Source organism: Pavona decussata, unplaced genomic scaffold (assembly GCF_977016875.1).
Source record: "Pavona decussata unplaced genomic scaffold, jaPavDecu1.1 SCAFFOLD_40, whole genome shotgun sequence".
NCBI classification, from domain to species: Eukaryota; Metazoa; Cnidaria; class Anthozoa; order Scleractinia; family Agariciidae; genus Pavona; species Pavona decussata.
This window is the reverse complement of record NW_028145462.1, coordinates 1,597,422-1,615,897: the sequence shown is the minus strand read 5'-3', so window position 1 is coordinate 1,615,897 and position 18,476 is coordinate 1,597,422. Positions and strand designations below refer to the sequence as shown.

Genomic DNA, 18,476 nt, shown 5'->3' with positions numbered 1-18,476 from the left:
TGCATTTGAGGCATGTAAAAGCATCAAACTTCACTTCCGATTGGCTAAGAAACCGTGCAAGATGAGAGAATGAGTATAGTAGGGCTGTGATGTCAATACAGGGACGCTAAGTTTCGCAGTTTCTCTATTCCACAGTTGTTTCATTCTGAGTATTCAACATTTATCCCATTCATATTTTCGTCCGCAGTCTTCTTCCTCCACACACGAAAAACAACTGAGGAATAGAGAAATCATGAGACTAGCTTTCCTGTGTTGACATCACAGCCCTTCTATCCTTAGTCTCCCATCTTGCAAGGTATCGTACCTAACTGGAAGTCAAATTTGATACTTTAACATGTCTCAGACGCGGGGGAAGAAAAAATTGATAAGGATTTTTTGAACAATTTTCATACCAAGACAACATGAAGACTTGATCAAGAAAATAAAAAAATTCCGTCATATACATGTACACTAAACAAAAATAAATATAAAACTTATTTTTTTTCTCACTTGCATGTAGTTACAAGAACTACATGTAACAACTGAACATCGTTTACAATCAGATGGTACAACGTCCATTTTGCACACACTGTGAATGACGAGTGGATAGGATATCAATAGTTCCTTTTGAACTAAAACAAATTTTGATTACCCACACTACCTTTCGGTCTCATCACATAAGCTTGAGGCTTTGATGTGACAACCTCGATTGAAAAAGCTGACGGTGTATACATTAACAAATGGTGCCATGACATGGCAAACTTAAGTTGGCAAACTCGTAATGGCAAACTCCAAAAGCCTGGAAACTGTGAGAAAACCCCTGATTGCTTCTTAAATCCGAGTTTGACCACAATTCATTTTATATCCTTCTAGACTTTGGTATTTGAAGTACAAGTAAGTAAAGTTAAACAAAAGTAAAACAAAATGCCCACACCTTAAATTTGCTTTCCAAATTTTACGCTCCTTGAGAAAGTTCACGGTCTATGTAGTAGAGACTAGACAACACTTGCAACAACCTATTTGTAAAGCCAATACAAGTTTGCAAACTTCAGTTTTTGAGGTCTGTGATGCCCACAAAATAGCTGTTATAAAGGTGTTCTGAAATAGGGAATGCATTACTCAATTACTGGTCTGAGAATGCCCCTGACAACTATCATGGACTGTTCACCTTGAAAAGAGGTGTCTTGATTGACACAGCAGCAACTAAGTTTACCTGTCTGTCTTGGGGATCTAATGACAGCCCTCCTTCACTGATTAGATTGTATTCATGTTCAGATAAACATGGTCACTCCAAATTCTACTCCATACTCCACATGTCACAAGGTACAAACCATCAGCAATATAATATCTGCCACGATCCCTATAAAGTAAATAGGAGAAAGATAATTTTACTGTATATTGTTAATTGTTAATCTTGTATTTTAATTTGGTTATACATCACTACTGAATTTCATCGATCAGCAATAATTAGCCCACGTATGTAAAACGTCATTGTGGCCATGAGTCACAAATTTCTTTCAACAATGAGTTGGGGGTGAAACCTTGTTACTAGGATCCTCTTTCTTCCTCCCTTGAGAGAAGGACCCTGGTTGCTTCTGGTCACATGACTACACATGACAAATTTCTCCCCAGTCGGAGTACACTCACTCTATTATTTTGTTTAGACTTCAACTTGTACAGAATTCAGCGGCTCATCTTGTTACAGCAGCAAGAAAGCATGAGCATATTACACCTATACTTCAGTGTTTACATTGGCTGCCTGTACGCCCCAGAATTATTTTTAAAATATTGTTTTAACTTATAAGGCTCTAAATGGTCAGGCACCTACATGTAGCCACATCAGAAACCTACTGACATAATTTATAAGAACTCGGGCCGCATATTACAATCCTTAAACAACCAGTTACTTGATGAGCCTGTGGCTAATCTGAAAATGTATAGCGATAGGGCATACTCTGTTGCAGGATCAAAACATTGGACATTAGGAAAATATCATCAGTTACCTTATTTAAAACTAAGCTGAAGACTTATCTTTTTAAGGACGCATTTGATTTGTAATTTTTATTTATTGGTACCTGATTTTGTTGAATGATGTAGTTTTTTAACCTTAAGAGTAGTTATAGTATTGTAAAGCGCTATGGACAATTAATGGAGTATTTTACAACAGCCACACAGAAATTTTCAAGCAGGCATGATTAAGTAAGAGAAATGCAAGAGATTTGGGGCAGTTTCATGCAGTCTGCAAAAATCGTACACAAGTAAAATCTAGTGAAGTTCAAATGGGGGTGCATGTCATTTATCTGGAGTTAATGTTTCCATAAATTCTACCAGAATATCACTTATTCAAGCTAAGACTACAGCAATAAGTGAAGTTTAGTTCATACATGTACAGCTGTATAATTCTTTTAGTAACAGCATTATTCATCACTAACATGAAAATACAGATACATTCTTCTTGTCAATAATAAACTGTTTATTTACATATAATTTATGAAGCACAATAATGAATACCGGTATTTATTTGCTTACTGATTTCCTGTGAGAGAAAATACATTGTTTCCAATCACAATCAGCACCCTGAGTTCCCTGCTAGCAGAGGTCTCTGATGGTGAGAAGGAGAGAGACCACTGCCAGCCCCCGGCGCATTTCCTATTATGCATGTTCTGGCATTTCCTTAACAACAGTGACATTATAGTCACATGTGACACAACTTGCATAACCCGTTTGTATGCGAAAAATAAGCTAGAGGCGAGAGCCTGTACAAGCAGAATTCTTCGAGATGTGACAACAAGATGACAACTGGTCCTTACTAAGGGCATTCAAAGGAGAGACAACTAAAACCACCGGTTCTGTAGAGAAAAGATCCTTGTAATTCTAAACAGAAGCAGAAGACAACTGCGCATCTACTCGTACTGCTAGTTAGTAAATTAAAGATTTCCTGTAACCCGTCAGAAGAGAAGTAAACATATCACATCCTTTAGGGAACCAAGTATCACTTTCCTTTACAAGCTGGGATATTTTTATCTTTATGTTTTAATCGCCAAGATAACAAATGGATTATTTTATAGCCTGATCGAACTGCAAAACTTGTTAACTAGCGGAAGCAATGACAACTGTGGGCTCAGAAATTTCCAGCGTACAATCTGAACAGACCATGCACATTGCACAAGCTGGTCAGTTTTTGACCAAAAATCTGGTGTGCAGCTACTTCAGAGAACCGATGGGGGTTGGCAGAGGTCTCTCTCCTCAATGTCACTGATCTCTGCTAGCAGGGAACACTCTGAGCTGTTTTTCATTTAACTACTACAGTCAACTCTGGCCTTGAGGAGACCTCGCTATTAAGGACATGCTGGTAATACGGACAGCAGCTAAATTCCCAGCAAAAATAAATTACAGACATTGGACTGAAATAAATTCTCGCTATTACAGACTCTCACTATTTAGGACACTATTAAAAACTCACGGTCTCTAGTATGTCCACAATAAAAGGAGTTTACTGTACTTAAAGTCACGTGACCAGAGGCAGCCAGGGTCCTCGAGGGAGGAAGAAAGAGGACCCTGGGAACGAGATTGTTGGAGTGAGGAGTTTGTATGGAATTTTTAAGACTGGCAATTTGAGTAACAAATACTTATACAAGTCAAATTACTAAATAAATTAAATAAAATATTATATGCTGTTGTTGCCTATCCTAACACTGGGTTAGAATGCGTTTTCGTGCAGTTTTGAGTCATTCTAAATCAACACAAGAGCGCCATTCGACTTGTTAAACTGGCTCGAATTCTCCCACAAAACTCATTTTCTTATCCCACTCTGACTTAATACCTTAAGAAAAACACAACATACAAATGTCTGTGAAAACCTCTCGTACATACCTTGTCACTAACTTGCAGCCCCACAAAAATCCCCAAACGCACTTCAAAATTCCCGCTATGGAACCATCAGCTTCGCAGCCAACAAGATGGCCGACCCTCGGGAACAACGCGCGGTCAACACTGGGTACCAGAGTCTAATAAATTGAGCCCCAGCTGGGGAGGGGCAAGGTGTTTTGATCATGCCACGACTTAGCGTTCGCCACATACACAACTTCATGCAATCATTACGTTACCAGACAATAACAAAAATCAATTTTTCGAGTTCCTGTTTGAAGATATCGAGCTCCCAAGAATCACGAACAAAATTCGCAGCTATTTGCCGCGGTGCACAAAAAAATTTAGTTCGAAGGCACTAACATAAGCACGCAAAGCGTGCATGACCTCTGCATGACCTATGTTTAAGTTTTTGAGGTTAACACGGGTTCATTTTCGGAAGCTATGTCGGTGTGCGGTTTTGCGTTGGTATGCTATGTGGTACAGTATGTGGCACCAATCAGATTGAGTGTAGTTTACGGAGAGTACTGACAACCAATGAAAAGCGTGCTCCTATTGATGATTGATTAAGCTAAAGGTTGATGAAGGTCAAAGTTATCGACCATCTTGAAAGTAGCAAATAATTCTACTGAATTCCAAGTAAAACACTGGCAGTCCAGGCCCACTATCGGATACCATGAACTTGATGTCCAAATGCTTAAGTATACACTTTATAGTTTGTGTTTTGGAAAATAGAAAAAAAATAAAAAATAGATCAACACATGATCTGATTTAGTAGAGACTTCGAGCACAACGGTGAAAAAATTCCTTTAATGATAAGCAATTGTGTTTTTAACACGCAAATCTGTGAGGAGGCAAAGTTCAACGAGAAGTGAATGTTCAATAAAAAGTGACTTCGATGAAACGCCCGAAAAGTGAGAAAAAATTGCTGTTTGTTGTTTATTTACGGTTTACAGTATAAGACTGAATAGAAATAAATTAACCAAAAAAAACAACGTACAATGTTGAATGAAGAGTAAAATCATGTTACCACAAGAGAAAACTAATCGTCTTTACAGCAAAAGTGGATTTCAGATGTTTTCCTTGATTTCCGGCCGCCATGTTTGTGACCCTCGGAGGCCGCAGGCGAGGTAAGCGTTGTCACTAAAGTGGCTCGACGGAAGGAATAATAGAGAAACTGGAAAAACAAAGAAATTCTGTGTCGTTAAGACGATGAATAAGAGAAAAGATCATGGAATCACGTTATATCAAATGCAACTAACCACCATTGAAACAGATGGACTTAGGGCAACATGGCAGAGACAGTAAACAAAACTGTGGTAAATATTAATTATATTCAAAAGTTCTTTCCCTACAAACAAATTCAACACACTATTCTCACAATATATCGAAGGTTTTATTTCTCTGATTCTCTGATTTTTCATACTGATAAATACACAGATATCAACTAATACTACGATTGTGTTGGCTCTTGAAAATTTTCTTCACGAGGAACAAGGCCTGTTGTTGACAGAATGTACAGTTTAAGGAGACCATTATAGTGGCTCCCCGTACCCACTGATGTTATCTTGTTTCTGCAACAGAGAAAAAGCGTTAGACTAACCGAATATTCCTTGCCCAGTCATATCGGGGCTGGCCAAGAAAGCGGCAGTATACTAAACGGATTCAACATTCATTTTAATTCGACTTCAAGCATGTATCGTGTATGCAACGGGCGGTATTCCACGAAAACATCCCGGCGTTCCTCGCGGCCTACAAATTTTTCCCGCCGAAAGATCGATTGAAGAGCCTGCGACAGGCCAAAATTTTCATTCAGAAGAAATTACTGTCAACAACTAAAACTTGTAAGAAGAATACCCCAGTTTTGACCTTAATTTTGAATTCCTGGAACCAGACGTCGAACAGAAAAGTTAATTCGATGAGTGGCATGGTATAAACTAGTTACGCAGTGCTTTCTTGTGGTATACCGTGAATGTCCCACTCATGACTTGATTTTTCTTTGTACGATACACACTGAAAGCTCGTGTGTATACTAAGTATAATCAAGTCACTCGTGGGATATTTCACGGTGTACCACTCGAAAGCATTGCATAACTAATATGTATTCAACAATGTCTGAGCAACGTTAAGTAGGCTCTTGATGAGACTGAAAACTTCAGCTTTATGGTGAGGCCTTTAGGACATAAACATAAACAACGTTTGTTCAGTTTCCTTTGAATACAGCTGTGCCAATTTAAATCATAATGTTGTCGGCAAGGCTGCCCAGCAAGACCGCAAGTTGGTATGGGTTATTATGCAGGGCCCGGTGAAAATAGGAGCTTTTGAAAGGTGCAGGATTACTGTTGCTAAAGGGAGCTATTTGCTGGGACCTCTGCCTTAAAACAAGACCCAGGAACAGTAGACACGAGAGGGCAAGGAAGATTTGAAGAACAAATGCTCGGGAATTCTCTAACGAATTTAGTCCAGTTTGAGTTTGTGAGAAAAGTCAAAGGGAATCTGCAAAATTTTATTAATCAGTCCCCGAGATTACATTTTGTTTCAACACTAATAGAAGATACTGATACGATGGGACTTTGTCCTTGGGACTTCTCGCAGTGGGACTTTTCCCGAGGACATGTACAGTTACCTTCATGTATACCAACCTTAAATATCCTCTGGCTTACCAAGCTATTTTCGTATCTTCTCTTAGCGTTCCCAGGGAAATTTGAACGCACCACCGGCGTCAGTAGTTGGGATGGGATTAATCGTGAAAGCTTGTGGAGTGGTTTCTCCTTGGTTTTCTTAGTGAGAGAAAGATTACGCAATGGGATAAGTATGATGGAAAATTTTAAGTATTATCAAATAGATGATAATGATGTATTATTCAGTCAGTCACGTAGGCATACTGCTAGGATGTTTGTCGCAAAAACCTAGTTTAATGGCCTACCCTCCGCGACTCTCCTATAGCTCAGTGGTAGAGCATTCGAAATAGTAATCAGAAGGTCTTAGGTTTGACTCCTGCTGAGAGAACTCAGAAGAAGTCCCGTGTAAACGATTCATATTATAACGGCTTTAGATACTTGCTTACAAATTAGAAGTTACGCTAGAAAACTTACACTTTAAGTTATTCCAATAACTACTACCTTGAAAAGCTTGCAAAACCAAGCTATAACCTGACTTTCCCAGAGAAGCTTTAGGAGGCTTTTCGGGTACCTTTTAACCACGCTTACCAGCTCAGCAAAGTCTTGAAAAATCAAACCTCACTTGCCTAGTCCCTGTACGGTTTTCTCCCAGGTCCTCACGGTCAATTCGTTTCGGTGACGTATCCGAGAAGAACGGTTTTTCGTTCGGACCACGTGATCCGAAACGGATTGATCGAGATGAAAGACAGAGAGAGGACTAGGAAGTAGGCAAAGACTTGACCATAAAATACCTTTGGCAAGTCTGGTCAGCCGTATGTAAAAACGCATTTCTTGGAACAATTTTTTCTTTCTTCCATGCAGGAAATCATGCACCTTTTAGACGAAGATCACTACAGAGAATCGGGGTCGTTCGTATAGTAACCAATTAGTAAGCTAGACTAAATCGCGTGAAAGCGCGAGTCCTCGAGACTAGGAAAACACTATGACACAAAGCCCTTGAATACAATAATTTCAATTTTAACCGTTTGTATTCGACTGATATCTGAGGTAATAATTATCTAACAAAAATTGATACTGCTTAACAAACCATGAAATAAATACATACCGCACTCTGGACAGCATTTACCCTCGGGGATGATGGGATTTTCACAGTTCGTTGGGAGGCAATAGGCATGAACCTTTTCACACGATGCTTCTCGGTCTTCACTTAAACAGCGACAGAAAAAGCAATTCTCATTTACTTTCTTGAACCAAGAGTCTCCATACTTTCGTCCCATACTTGCGCACGCTAAAGAAAACAGAACGGAACATTTTCAAGCGGTTTTTTAATCCAGCTTTTAAACATGACCTTCGGTTATAAGAGACTTTGATCAGAGCGGTTTTCGATTGTGTGTCGAAAGTAATTTCGCGTCTACTTTGGTTTTGCATTACTACGCTCTGTAATTGGTTAACAAAACTCGCGCCACCTTCTCAACCAATGCATGGGAATCCAAACCAAAACCAATCGTGTTTTCGCCGCACGCATTTTCCCGCGCTTGACGCCTGCCAGTAACATGTATTTCGAATTCTGATTGGCTCGTTGTGTTGTTTACATCTGTTGCGATTGGCCAGACGGTAATTACTTTGGTTTTGGTTTTACGACACTCAATTGGAAACCGCTCTAAGGGAGAAGTATCACGCAAATTTGTTATCATTTCAAAACCCAAAAATGTTTGTCTGTCAACAGAAACCAAAAAATATATAATTGCCTATTTTTGTTATACATTATCGCCCCAAAACAATAAAACTGTCCATTAGTGGCTCTGAACAAAGCAAGAGTAGGTGGGAATGGATCGAAACTTGTAAAATATTAGGCTAACATTGTGCTAGTCCAGGCATTTTTGTGTCAAAAATTAATGCGCTAAAACAGATCACGGGGTTTTCCTTTCAAGAATTGAGTCCATCTCTTTCCTCTTGTTGTTCTTGAATTATTTTGTAGCATTAAATTGCTCTTAGAACACCGAAAATAAAATATTAAGTGCTTTCTCCTGGAAAGAACAAACCCTAATCAGTTTATTAGCGATTTCTCCAAATACGCTGGAAAAACTTGAAAAAACTGGCCAATTTTTCAAGTTTCAATCCATTTCAATCTTGGCCATCCGCGGCCAAAGATAATTAAAACTAGTTTCGGTGTAGTAGTATGGTTATTTTAACAAAACTGCATGAGCCATTATTTTAACGATTCCGTCGATGAAAATGTGTTTTGGTTCGGCCATTCAAATAGGTGACATCGCCACTTTAAGAACATCTTAAGAACTTTTTCAGGGTAAAGCTAGCTGCAAAACAAATAAGATTCCCTTATAATATAGAAGAGAAGAGTGTATGTGACTCCATGCATTACTTTTTTTGTTTGCAGTCCTGCAGACCGGGCAGCAATGTCCAGGAGGAAGGTAAGTTTGCTCGCACTGCTTGAATGGAGTGTCACAGTGCATCTTTGGCTCACAAGGCTTAACCCAGGCTCCTCCGGAGCATTCGCATGTTTTGCACATATCGTCGTTTGAGTGATACATGTTAGCCGTGTCGCCTTCATAGTACACCTTGTTTTCAAAGATACATTGAGTGTTGATCCCTGTTAAGAAACGAAACTGTTAGATACTGGTTGTAAGACGCAATGTCTTAACTTTAAATCAGAAGTTCCGCTATAAAAGGGCAAGCCTCTCCTTCATTTCACACCATTGTGTGCGCGAGATGCAAATTTAGACGCCGTTCAGTCCTGGCAAGTTGTTGACTCAAGCGTCCTGTGAAAAAAATGCCTTACATTTCATATTATCACCATAGCAATATAAGATATAAAGTTCTAATTTGTTTAACGGAGTTTCTTCTGAAAGCTAAACCAATTTTATCGATAAGGTCGTGAAAATGACACATGTTGTTTGTCAGTTGTTTACGTTCTGGTTGATTGTAAACTGAAGGTGAGAATGGCCAGGCCAGTCCCCTTTTACACCGGAATTTTCTGTTTTATTGTAATCTTATTGTAACTTTATTCCTCTTCCTTTCAAGCTCTGATTGGCCGATTGTACTTTCTGTTCCCAGGTGTGATGACTGACTCACGTCATTGATCACTCACGCTCGTCTCCATTCTCCTTTCTGCTTCAAAGAATCCTAAGTACGAGGCTGAGTGATTTTAGGAAAAAGATTTTAGTGAAAGCCGATCGAAGGAGTCGAAGGACGGGCTCACCATAAACGTTTTTCATTACACTGATTAGCCATACGGCAGCCCCGTCGAGGCGTCATAACTACATTTTATGTTGCAAGAATATTCAAAGTGATACCTTGCAGGATAGGTATGTGAGTATAAAACTTGTCTCTTGATATGAACACTCTGATGGCAAGGGAAGGAAGGACGCTTTTCACAAGAATCTTGACTATAAACCTAGTCAGAACCGCACTAAGGTCCACTAACACCTCATTGGTTAGACTTTACGCAATCTTGGTACCTAGCACCGATGACCTCAACGGGTTATCACGCAGGCATCATGTGGCGACATAAATAACATTATGGGTTCCATAATGTTTGCTTTTAAATCATGAATTACCTTTGTTGTATAGAAGCTATCAATATCAAAACCTATACAATGAGAAATGCAATTGGCTTAAAGTATATTTCAAAATCATGGAAACATTATCGTCAAAACCGAAGTTAATGAATTTTGACGCTTTAATTTCCGAACTTTAAAGAATGTATAGTACGGATAATCACACCGACCGAGACATGTTACCTGCTTCTCGGCTTTTACGATAGATGAAAATTGAATTTTTGAATCCGATGCCGTTTTTACACTTGTTCCCAATTTTTGCAGTTGGATCCTGACCCAATATCTTCTCGTCTACTTCTCGACACAGAATTTTGCCCTTTTTATATTGGATCCCAAAACGTTGAACGTTTTTCTCCTTGGCACTTTGACTGCATTTTTCCACAGGCGTGCCAGGTGACTTGGCATCAAACTTCTTGAAAAGTTTGCCAATGATGTTTTTGTTCTTCAGGTCCTTAAAATCGAGGCATTTAATGGGTTCATAATCAGCTGCAACTAAGGAGTTAAACACACGATATTAATATTTTTTAAAATTTGATCTTCAAAGTAGAATAAAAGTCATAAACGATTGTGATGATGTTGATGATCATGATGACAATGATGAGGATGGAGGCTAGTTGGAGGAGGTCGGGGAAAAGGGCAAGGTGTGAGACAAGGAGGAAGATGAAGGTAAGGATGACGATGGTGGTTCTGTGGTCATGGTAATGAAACTAATGGCGATGACAGTAGCGTGATAATGATGATGATGATGATGATGATGATGATGATGGTGGTGGTGGTAATGATGGGGTAATGGTTGTGGTGATAGTGATTGCAATCATGACGATGATGATGATGATGATGATGATGATGGTGGTGGTGGTAATGATGGGGTAATGGCTGTGGTGATAGTGATTGCAATCATGACGATGATGATGATGATGATGATGATGATGATGATGATGATGATGATGATGATGATGATAGTTATATATGGTGATGGTGATGGCCTGGTAGCCGTCTGGCCAGCGATGTTGATGGTGGAAGCAGTGGTGATGGTAGAGATATAGGAGAGGATTCTCTTGAGTGATAATATTGTGTAGCTACTAACCGGCTTCACTGTTTGAGTAAAGTGAAACTTTATTCCAGTCCTTTGAATCCTGGAACAATAAAAAAATTTATTTCCAAGATGGAAAACCAATCAAACAACTGGAGATAAGTAACGAAGTAAGCTTTTAAAAATATGTTGTGGCTGTCCAAGGAATCCGAGGGGAAATTCCTAGTTACTAGTTACAGGATATTTTTAAAAAAAATTAAAGGTGTGGTAATTTATAGATAAAAGATTTTGATAATTTTTTTATCTGAAAAATGGTATATTACGGTTTTCCCCGTTTACGCATTAAAATGGGACAGAATACAAGAACATAAGTTCAGAGATAGAATGGTAGATTAAGTAATGTTTAAAACACGAGGAGCAGTGTTTTATCGGGATTTAAAACCACCAGGCGCAGCCGAGTGGTTTTAAATCCCGATAAAATAAGTACTGTGAGTTTTTTGAACGGCTTCAAAAACATTTCTGGAAAAGTGTGTGTCAAGAGAGTGTGTCAAGAGAGTTCATGATGCTTTTGTGACCGTTGGAAATTAGTATACGAGAAAAACATTAAACACTGCATACTAATAAGGAGGAGGTTTCATCGGGTTTTAAAACCAGTGCAGGTGATGTTTTATCGACCATTTGATTGGTCAATGGGCTTATGAAGTATTAATGTATTTTGAAGATGGTTCTTTACATTCTTGATGAATGCTTTCAAAGAGATAAACAAATAATATTTTTATATATTTTTATACCTCGATTAGGTCCTGTTTATCACTGGATACTGCGCATGCTCCTAACAAGAAAATGCTAACCACAACAATCACCTGTAAGAAAGTAAAATTAATTTAAAACGCAGATAACCATCAGTTAAGCGATTAAAATAACGATTAAATAAATGCTTAAGAACTGTTTTACATGATTCCCGACATGTTAGGAATCTGGTTGAGTTTATGTTTAAATTGCCCGGTGGAGCCAGCATCCCAACGTTCTTCAGAAAGTTATTCCATAAAAGGGCCTTATTGTATCAATCAATCTATCATTTATTTATCCCGGCGCCTAACGTCTAATGAGTTAAAAGCTCGTTTAAAATTCGAACGTGCTAAAAATTATAAAAATTAATAGTATATATTAAAAAATTACAAAGACTAGATACATTTGGGTAAAACTACTATAAAATACAAATACAACTAGCGACTATTCAGTAACTGTGAACTAAGCTTACTGAAATAGAAAAACTAACAGGTAAAATGTCATTCAAATATGCTAATGTTGTTTTTCTCACTTCCAGCAAAACTATTTTGGTTGATTGATCGGTTGATTGATTGATTACCCTGGATTTCTAAATTGTGTCATATTTTAAAAGAAAATGAAAACGACTTAACTCATTTCAATATATGGACTTACTCTCATTGCGACTTTAGTAGGTCAACGTCCAAACATCAATTTAATTTATACCTGAAAATGAAAAGAGTATAGCATTTGCAAAGTTAAATTCCCAAAATTGTGTGCTCCCACCCAGTTTTCGCGTATACTTTTTTAAGGAAAATGCTTTTTGTATACATGCTGTTTTGTTTATTTTTTCTTGTTGTTGATTGTTTGTTTGTTTGTTTGTCTTTTTTTCAATCTGTCTTCTATATAATTCTAATTAAATTGCAACATGTGCTATTTGAAAAAAATTCTTATTTAAAAATAGTTTGCTTAATTTGTCATATTCATCACCACTAGGATATCTTAGAGACTAAGAACCTGTACGGAGAAATACTTCGTCATCTTATTTTGCACACTTTGTTTCGTATGTACATGTGTTATGGATCAGGTTTATCAGCTGGGATGTCATCTTCCTTGTTGACCTAAAATATCTCATGGATCGAGGCAACTACTTTCAGTTGTTTGACCTCCGTTCTATTTAATATATATTTTGTGTTTTTATTTAGCGGTATTTGTTTTCTTCTTGATAATCCGTCTACCACGAACTTGAGCAAACATCTTAAGTTCACCATGTTATGCCTCTCGTAGTTCGTCTAGCCGTAAATAGATTAGAGGTCTTCCCGGTAACTAACCGGGTTCGCCAAAGTGTCTTTAACTGGTGATAAATGTTTCTTAACGGAAGTCAATTTTGGTAGCTTTGATTACCGAATGAATATAAATCTTATAATTCTGGGAAGCCATTGACCAAGTACCACGTCACAGACGTGTTTTCATCTCGAATTTGTAGTCGTTCTGGCCCCTACTCGTACGACTGGAATCCAAGGGTCTCTGTAAGTGCGTCGTTCACGATGGAATAAAGCCGATAGTTCACCCAGACACAGTATCTTCTTCTGTCTGTCTTTATTCTTAACTCAGTGGAAAAACTACGAGACCCAAAAAGCCAGACGCACATGACAGATCTTTGCCCAAATTCGTCCCAAACGCATTATGTGTCTCTAGTATAAAGACGCCATTAACTGTAAAGGTATACAAATATATTCAATCTTAGCACCTCAAAACAGTGACCCATGAACACTTCTTTTGTACAGGAAAAGTTATTCACCCGGCATGACTGCCATCATATTGCGACAAAATCGTTCTTTAACATGTTTTCACAGCTAGCATGATATTCGGCTGTCGCGGTGTCAGAGTTAGCAATTAGGTTTGAGTACATTCGTAACAAGTGCATGCTTAAGTTGGTATAATAGCATGAAGTGGTTCAGTTTGAAAGTTGAATCAAAAATCAAGAAATCCCTCCCGGCAGTAAGGCTAAAACTGCTCTCATTCGAAATAATTATTGTATCAGTGTTTTTAAAGGTATAAAAGGAAAGAGGAATTTATCTAGCAAACCGTACCCCTGTTTGTGGTTCAGAACGTACCTTAATTCATGTACTCGCGTGTTAGGAGAGAAACAAGACCAAATAAACATGTCGCAGAGGAAGAGAACTCTTTAATGACCGAACATTCTTACCAAAACTGTAAATAACCATGGACACCTTACCTACGCAGGAGAAGTTCAAAGTAAAAATTGCCATCGATTCTTTTAGAATTACGCTCGGGAAATTGTTCAAAAATGTGTCTTAATTCTATGCTGTTTATTAGGAACGTCTCTTAAAGGGGAAGTATCATGGGGTTTTTCATATCTTTTGTTAAAAACGATGAAGTAAGACCTTCAATCAGCTGCCAAATAATTCTAGAATGACGAGAGGAAGGAAATCAACTCAATTCTTGAAAGGAACAATTCGTGATCTGTTCTAGCGCATTTTGGAAACAAAAATGGGAGAACTTGAAAAAAATAAGCCTAACTATTTTCAAGTTTCAATCCATACCGGCCTACTTTGTCTCTGGCCAGAGGCACTAATCAACAGTTTAATACACTGGGGTGAAAATTTATAACAAACTTGACAATTACTTCCTAGCTGCGTCGGTTCAAGGTTTTTTAAAGTGTGGTTTTCAGCAGATCAAAATGACATTTTCTTTTATTGCATGAGCAGTTTTTTATCTATGTAATGTTTCAATTATTTTTTGTGATTAATGATAACGTTAACTGCTGTGAAGAAAGTCAAAACACCAACCGAGAGAAAGGTGATTGATGCGCTCAAAAATCAAACGTTCGCGATCCGTTGTGAGAATCTTTACGATCAGCAAACAAATACAGGAAAAAAAATAACAAAGTAAACTTAAAGCTTTAAAATTCATTACTCCAATATATACAGTTAGTTAATAACGATATCATTTCTGAATTTTCCTTAAATAAGGACTTCCTCGAGGGCACTTATCAAGTTTTATTTTTATATTGATTGTGATTTAAAGGGACGTCTATTCATATAAACGTTTTTCTGTTAATGTGGCGGATTTTTTTGTTAGTTACTCGTTTCCATTGATAAAATCGCTAAATCGTTTCCTCGCATGAAGTGATTTGTTGTCAATAGAGCGTTTTCATTCACGTGACTACTGCCATATTGGTTTACTGAAACAAAAGAAAGTATTTGCATAAAAATAGAGTTCAATTTCCAAAGGTTTAGTTTGGGACACCAACATGGCCGCCATTTCTTTGTTTTGGGACACCAACATGGCCGTTGTGACGTCATGTGAAAAACACTCTTAAGAAGTCATAATCCCCTCTTTTACAGCACACGGGTAAAGTGGTTTAATCTGCGTTAAACGCGTGGGTTACTCACTGTCGTTTCGCGCTGATGTCCAGCCCACGATCAAAACACGCTTATATCCCGCGCACAATTCTCGCCCCAAGTTTCCAATCAACCACTATGTTTTTGTTCTTCATAGCGGTTGCCAATAACATGCGACCTACCACCTTCAAAAGAGTGGGCCAAGAGTTCGTTGGGTGGGCGTCCATCAAAGAAAAGCCGTTGAACTTATTTTGAAAATTCTGACAAAGTTTTCAAGGCAATGGAGCCACGAAGCTGACAATTTTAGTCGCTAGGAGAAGATTAAACTCTACTGGAAATTGATTTTCATTGATTTTTTCTTTTTTGTTGTGTGTGCTCACGGGTAAAAGCCAACGGCCCAGCTTGTATAAGACTACAAGTGTAAAAGGTATAGGGAAGTGGTCAAAACTATTATACTCGAACAAGACAGACCCACGTCACTACAAAATAGATGGTGATTATTATGTATTCAATCACAATTCTCACAAGGGAAACCAACACTCTGAGAAGGAGGAACAGAGATGCCATCGAAATACAGTGGAACCTCTCCTTACGGACACCTCTTGAATACGGACACCTCTCTATTACGGACAGTTCACTTGGTCCCTGAGAGCTGACCGAAATCCATATAAAGCCTACCTCTCTAAAACGGACACCTCTATAATACGGACAATTATCCCTGTCCCCTTGGTGTCCGTAATAAAGAGGTTCGACTGTACAGTGCCAGGGCCCAACTGTCAATAGAGACAGCAGTTACGAACTATCAGCGGTCTTTATGGACATTCTGTCACGTGACTCACATTACCTCAAGTCACCTGACATAAATTAAATAAACTGAAAACACTTGCTTGGAAAAGATTGCGCGAAGGAATCGAAAGCTTGTAATTAATGCCTTAATTTTTTTAAAATCCTGAAAGCTAATTTTGTTTTCCAATCTTCAATGTGACAGGATCAGGAAACAATTTATTTTCTCACTTTTCTTGTTTATCTAGCTATCAATACTGACTCTTGCTAATTGAATATTTCTGTGTCAACCCATCAAGTTTTCTCGGTAATGTTCATAAGATAGGTGGTGTCTTTGATAACCCTCCTACCCCAGACAAGGTGGGTCCTCTTCGAACAAACTTGTTATGACCAGTTCCCTTATTGAATTGACCCCAGTAATTGGCTCTTCCCAAACTGCACTGATTGCACGCTCGCGTGATTTAGTTTCGTGACTCTACGAAATTTTATTAATTGCGTCTTGTCTCCCGATACCGAAAAAAAATGCCCTACGTATTCTAATTTTATAGTACAGTGGTCTGGTTAAAATGTAACAAAATAGGACGGATTAGACTGAATGGCCCGCCCGTGAAAAGTAGTAACTGAATACTCATAGTCGCTTCATGGTGATTTATCATCTTTGAATCATGCTTGTTTTACCGGCAAAATTAAGCTCTGGAAAATATTTTGTTTCCTCTAAGTTTTTCCCTACCACTAGGAACTTTTCAGTTAGGTGTACCTAAAAAAATGGTTTAGCACAAGTTAAAAAAATACCTTTTGGGTTATTCCTTGATCTCGACAACTCCCTCTTTCAAAAAAGAAGTGTTTAAAACTGAAGAAGCCGTGTCGAACTCCCCTAATATATTAGATTCAATGATTATCTTAGCTTGGCCTTTGTTTCCGGACATGTCCAATTGAATTCGACAACAGCAAGAGCTCCGCTTAAATGATTATTGTTTCTAGTTAAGGTCGTGCAAACAGCGATTTTCATAAGCCACGGTTTTTATTATTCTTATTATATCTGTTAAAATATTAAAAGATATTTGTAAAGCAAATGGGGATCGTATACAAATCACAACTCTTTTTTAATTAGCAACACAACAAAATATAAAACTTAGCAACCAAAACTGATAAAACTTTGTTGGCGATATAAGTTTTTTCCGATCGTACAACTGATTTTAATCAAAACAAATTATGCTTTTCTGAAATAAAAAAAACTTGAACAAGGGAATACTGTAGAATCATTTATATTTAATCATTAATGTTTATAAAAGACCAACCTATGGTTAGTTGATATGTAAACTGCGTGAGCAAACCGTATCAATATATTGTCGAAAGAGTTTTGTTAAAAGAATAGATTTCCTATTCAAAGGACAAGAAACCAATTACTGCATATATAACCACGCTGCAAGCTGAATGAAAAAAAGTGATTTTTTTTTATAAATAATGAATGCGATGGCACTTTTTCCTCTCATTTCCACTCGTTTACTTACCTTGAAATTAAACTTACTTAGTATCCATAGAAATTAAACACCCTACGAAATATCTGGTTTTATTAAAATTATAAAATCCTGCTGAGAGTTTTGATACTGAACTACTTTGATCACAACAAAGAATAAATCTTGTTATTGCATCTCTAGAGACCCCCCGTGTTAACTCCTTAATTTTCTATAGCTTTGGAAAATTTGGTTTCAGCAAGATAATTTTTTACATGTTGATAAATTCATTTGATAGAATTAGCCTGAAAAGAAAAGACTGAAGAAAAATTGCAGTTGACCAAGATTTTGAACAAATAGTCCAAATATATTGGTTCCGAGGCTCCGGCCGGACCGGATCTAATCAACAATAACTGCACGTTGGATATGAGATGATACAAACAATTATCCGTACCCAACAAGCGCGAGTAGAATATTCGTTTTATTGAAGAAGAAAAAAAAAAATACAAGAAATATTGCTAGGTCTTGCTGATTTTATTTTGCAAACAACCTTAAAAGATGACTGATTTCATAGCCGCTATTTATCGGGCATGGTATAATGGCTATTCAAAGTGAAACCACATCTGGGTTACACTGCGACTTTAAGGAAAAAGCGAAAAAACATTTAGCGAAATTTAATTGCAGTTACACAGAAATTTTAAAGCTTATTACCGGCTGTTTCGATTGTGTAATTAAAAAATGATTGGATTTACTGCTTCTTATTGATTAAACTGAGGAGAAAAACCGTTGATCTTGATCAGTGCATAACGTCCGGAAACATATGGAACAAATTCACAGCTTCAAATCAATTGAGTCTCAGATTTCTGTAACATAACGTGCGTATGTAATAGCCCTTTTCACGGTTGTTTTTTCTCATTTGCATTACAATGTTATCCAACGTGGATGCGAGGTAATTTCGGGCTAAAACTACAACTTAGCCCGAAATTGCCTCACATACATGCTAGATTTCATTGTAATTCAAATGACCA

The 18,476-nt window shown here is 37.7% G+C and overlaps 1 protein-coding gene across 4 annotated transcripts; it reads right to left on the bottom strand.

The window, feature by feature from the left end:
- Nucleotides 1-6,469: 6,469 nt before the first annotated feature.
- LOC146483123 (uncharacterized) lies at nucleotides 6,470-16,899 on the bottom strand. Of its 4 annotated transcripts, none has more exons than XM_085106432.1 (8): nucleotides 16,787-16,899; nucleotides 12,519-12,569; nucleotides 11,867-11,938; nucleotides 11,130-11,178; nucleotides 10,226-10,528; nucleotides 8,848-9,075; nucleotides 7,573-7,755; nucleotides 6,470-6,626 (listed from the first exon to the last, which is right to left on the bottom strand). In XM_085106432.1, exons 2-8 carry the CDS (start codon nucleotides 12,522-12,524, stop codon nucleotides 6,532-6,534), a joined length of 936 nt encoding a protein of 311 aa, XP_084962558.1. In that variant the 5' UTR covers nucleotides 12,525-12,569; nucleotides 16,787-16,899; the 3' UTR covers nucleotides 6,470-6,531. The 4 variants fall into 4 exon arrangements, with proteins under 4 accessions (XP_084962558.1, XP_084962556.1, XP_084962557.1 ...); XM_085106430.1 differs by lacking the exon at nucleotides 16,787-16,899 and adding an exon at nucleotides 15,263-15,413 and having other exon boundaries at nucleotides 10,226-10,534; XM_085106431.1 differs by lacking the exon at nucleotides 16,787-16,899 and adding an exon at nucleotides 13,961-14,004 and having other exon boundaries at nucleotides 10,226-10,534.
- Nucleotides 16,900-18,476: the final 1,577 nt, after the last annotated feature.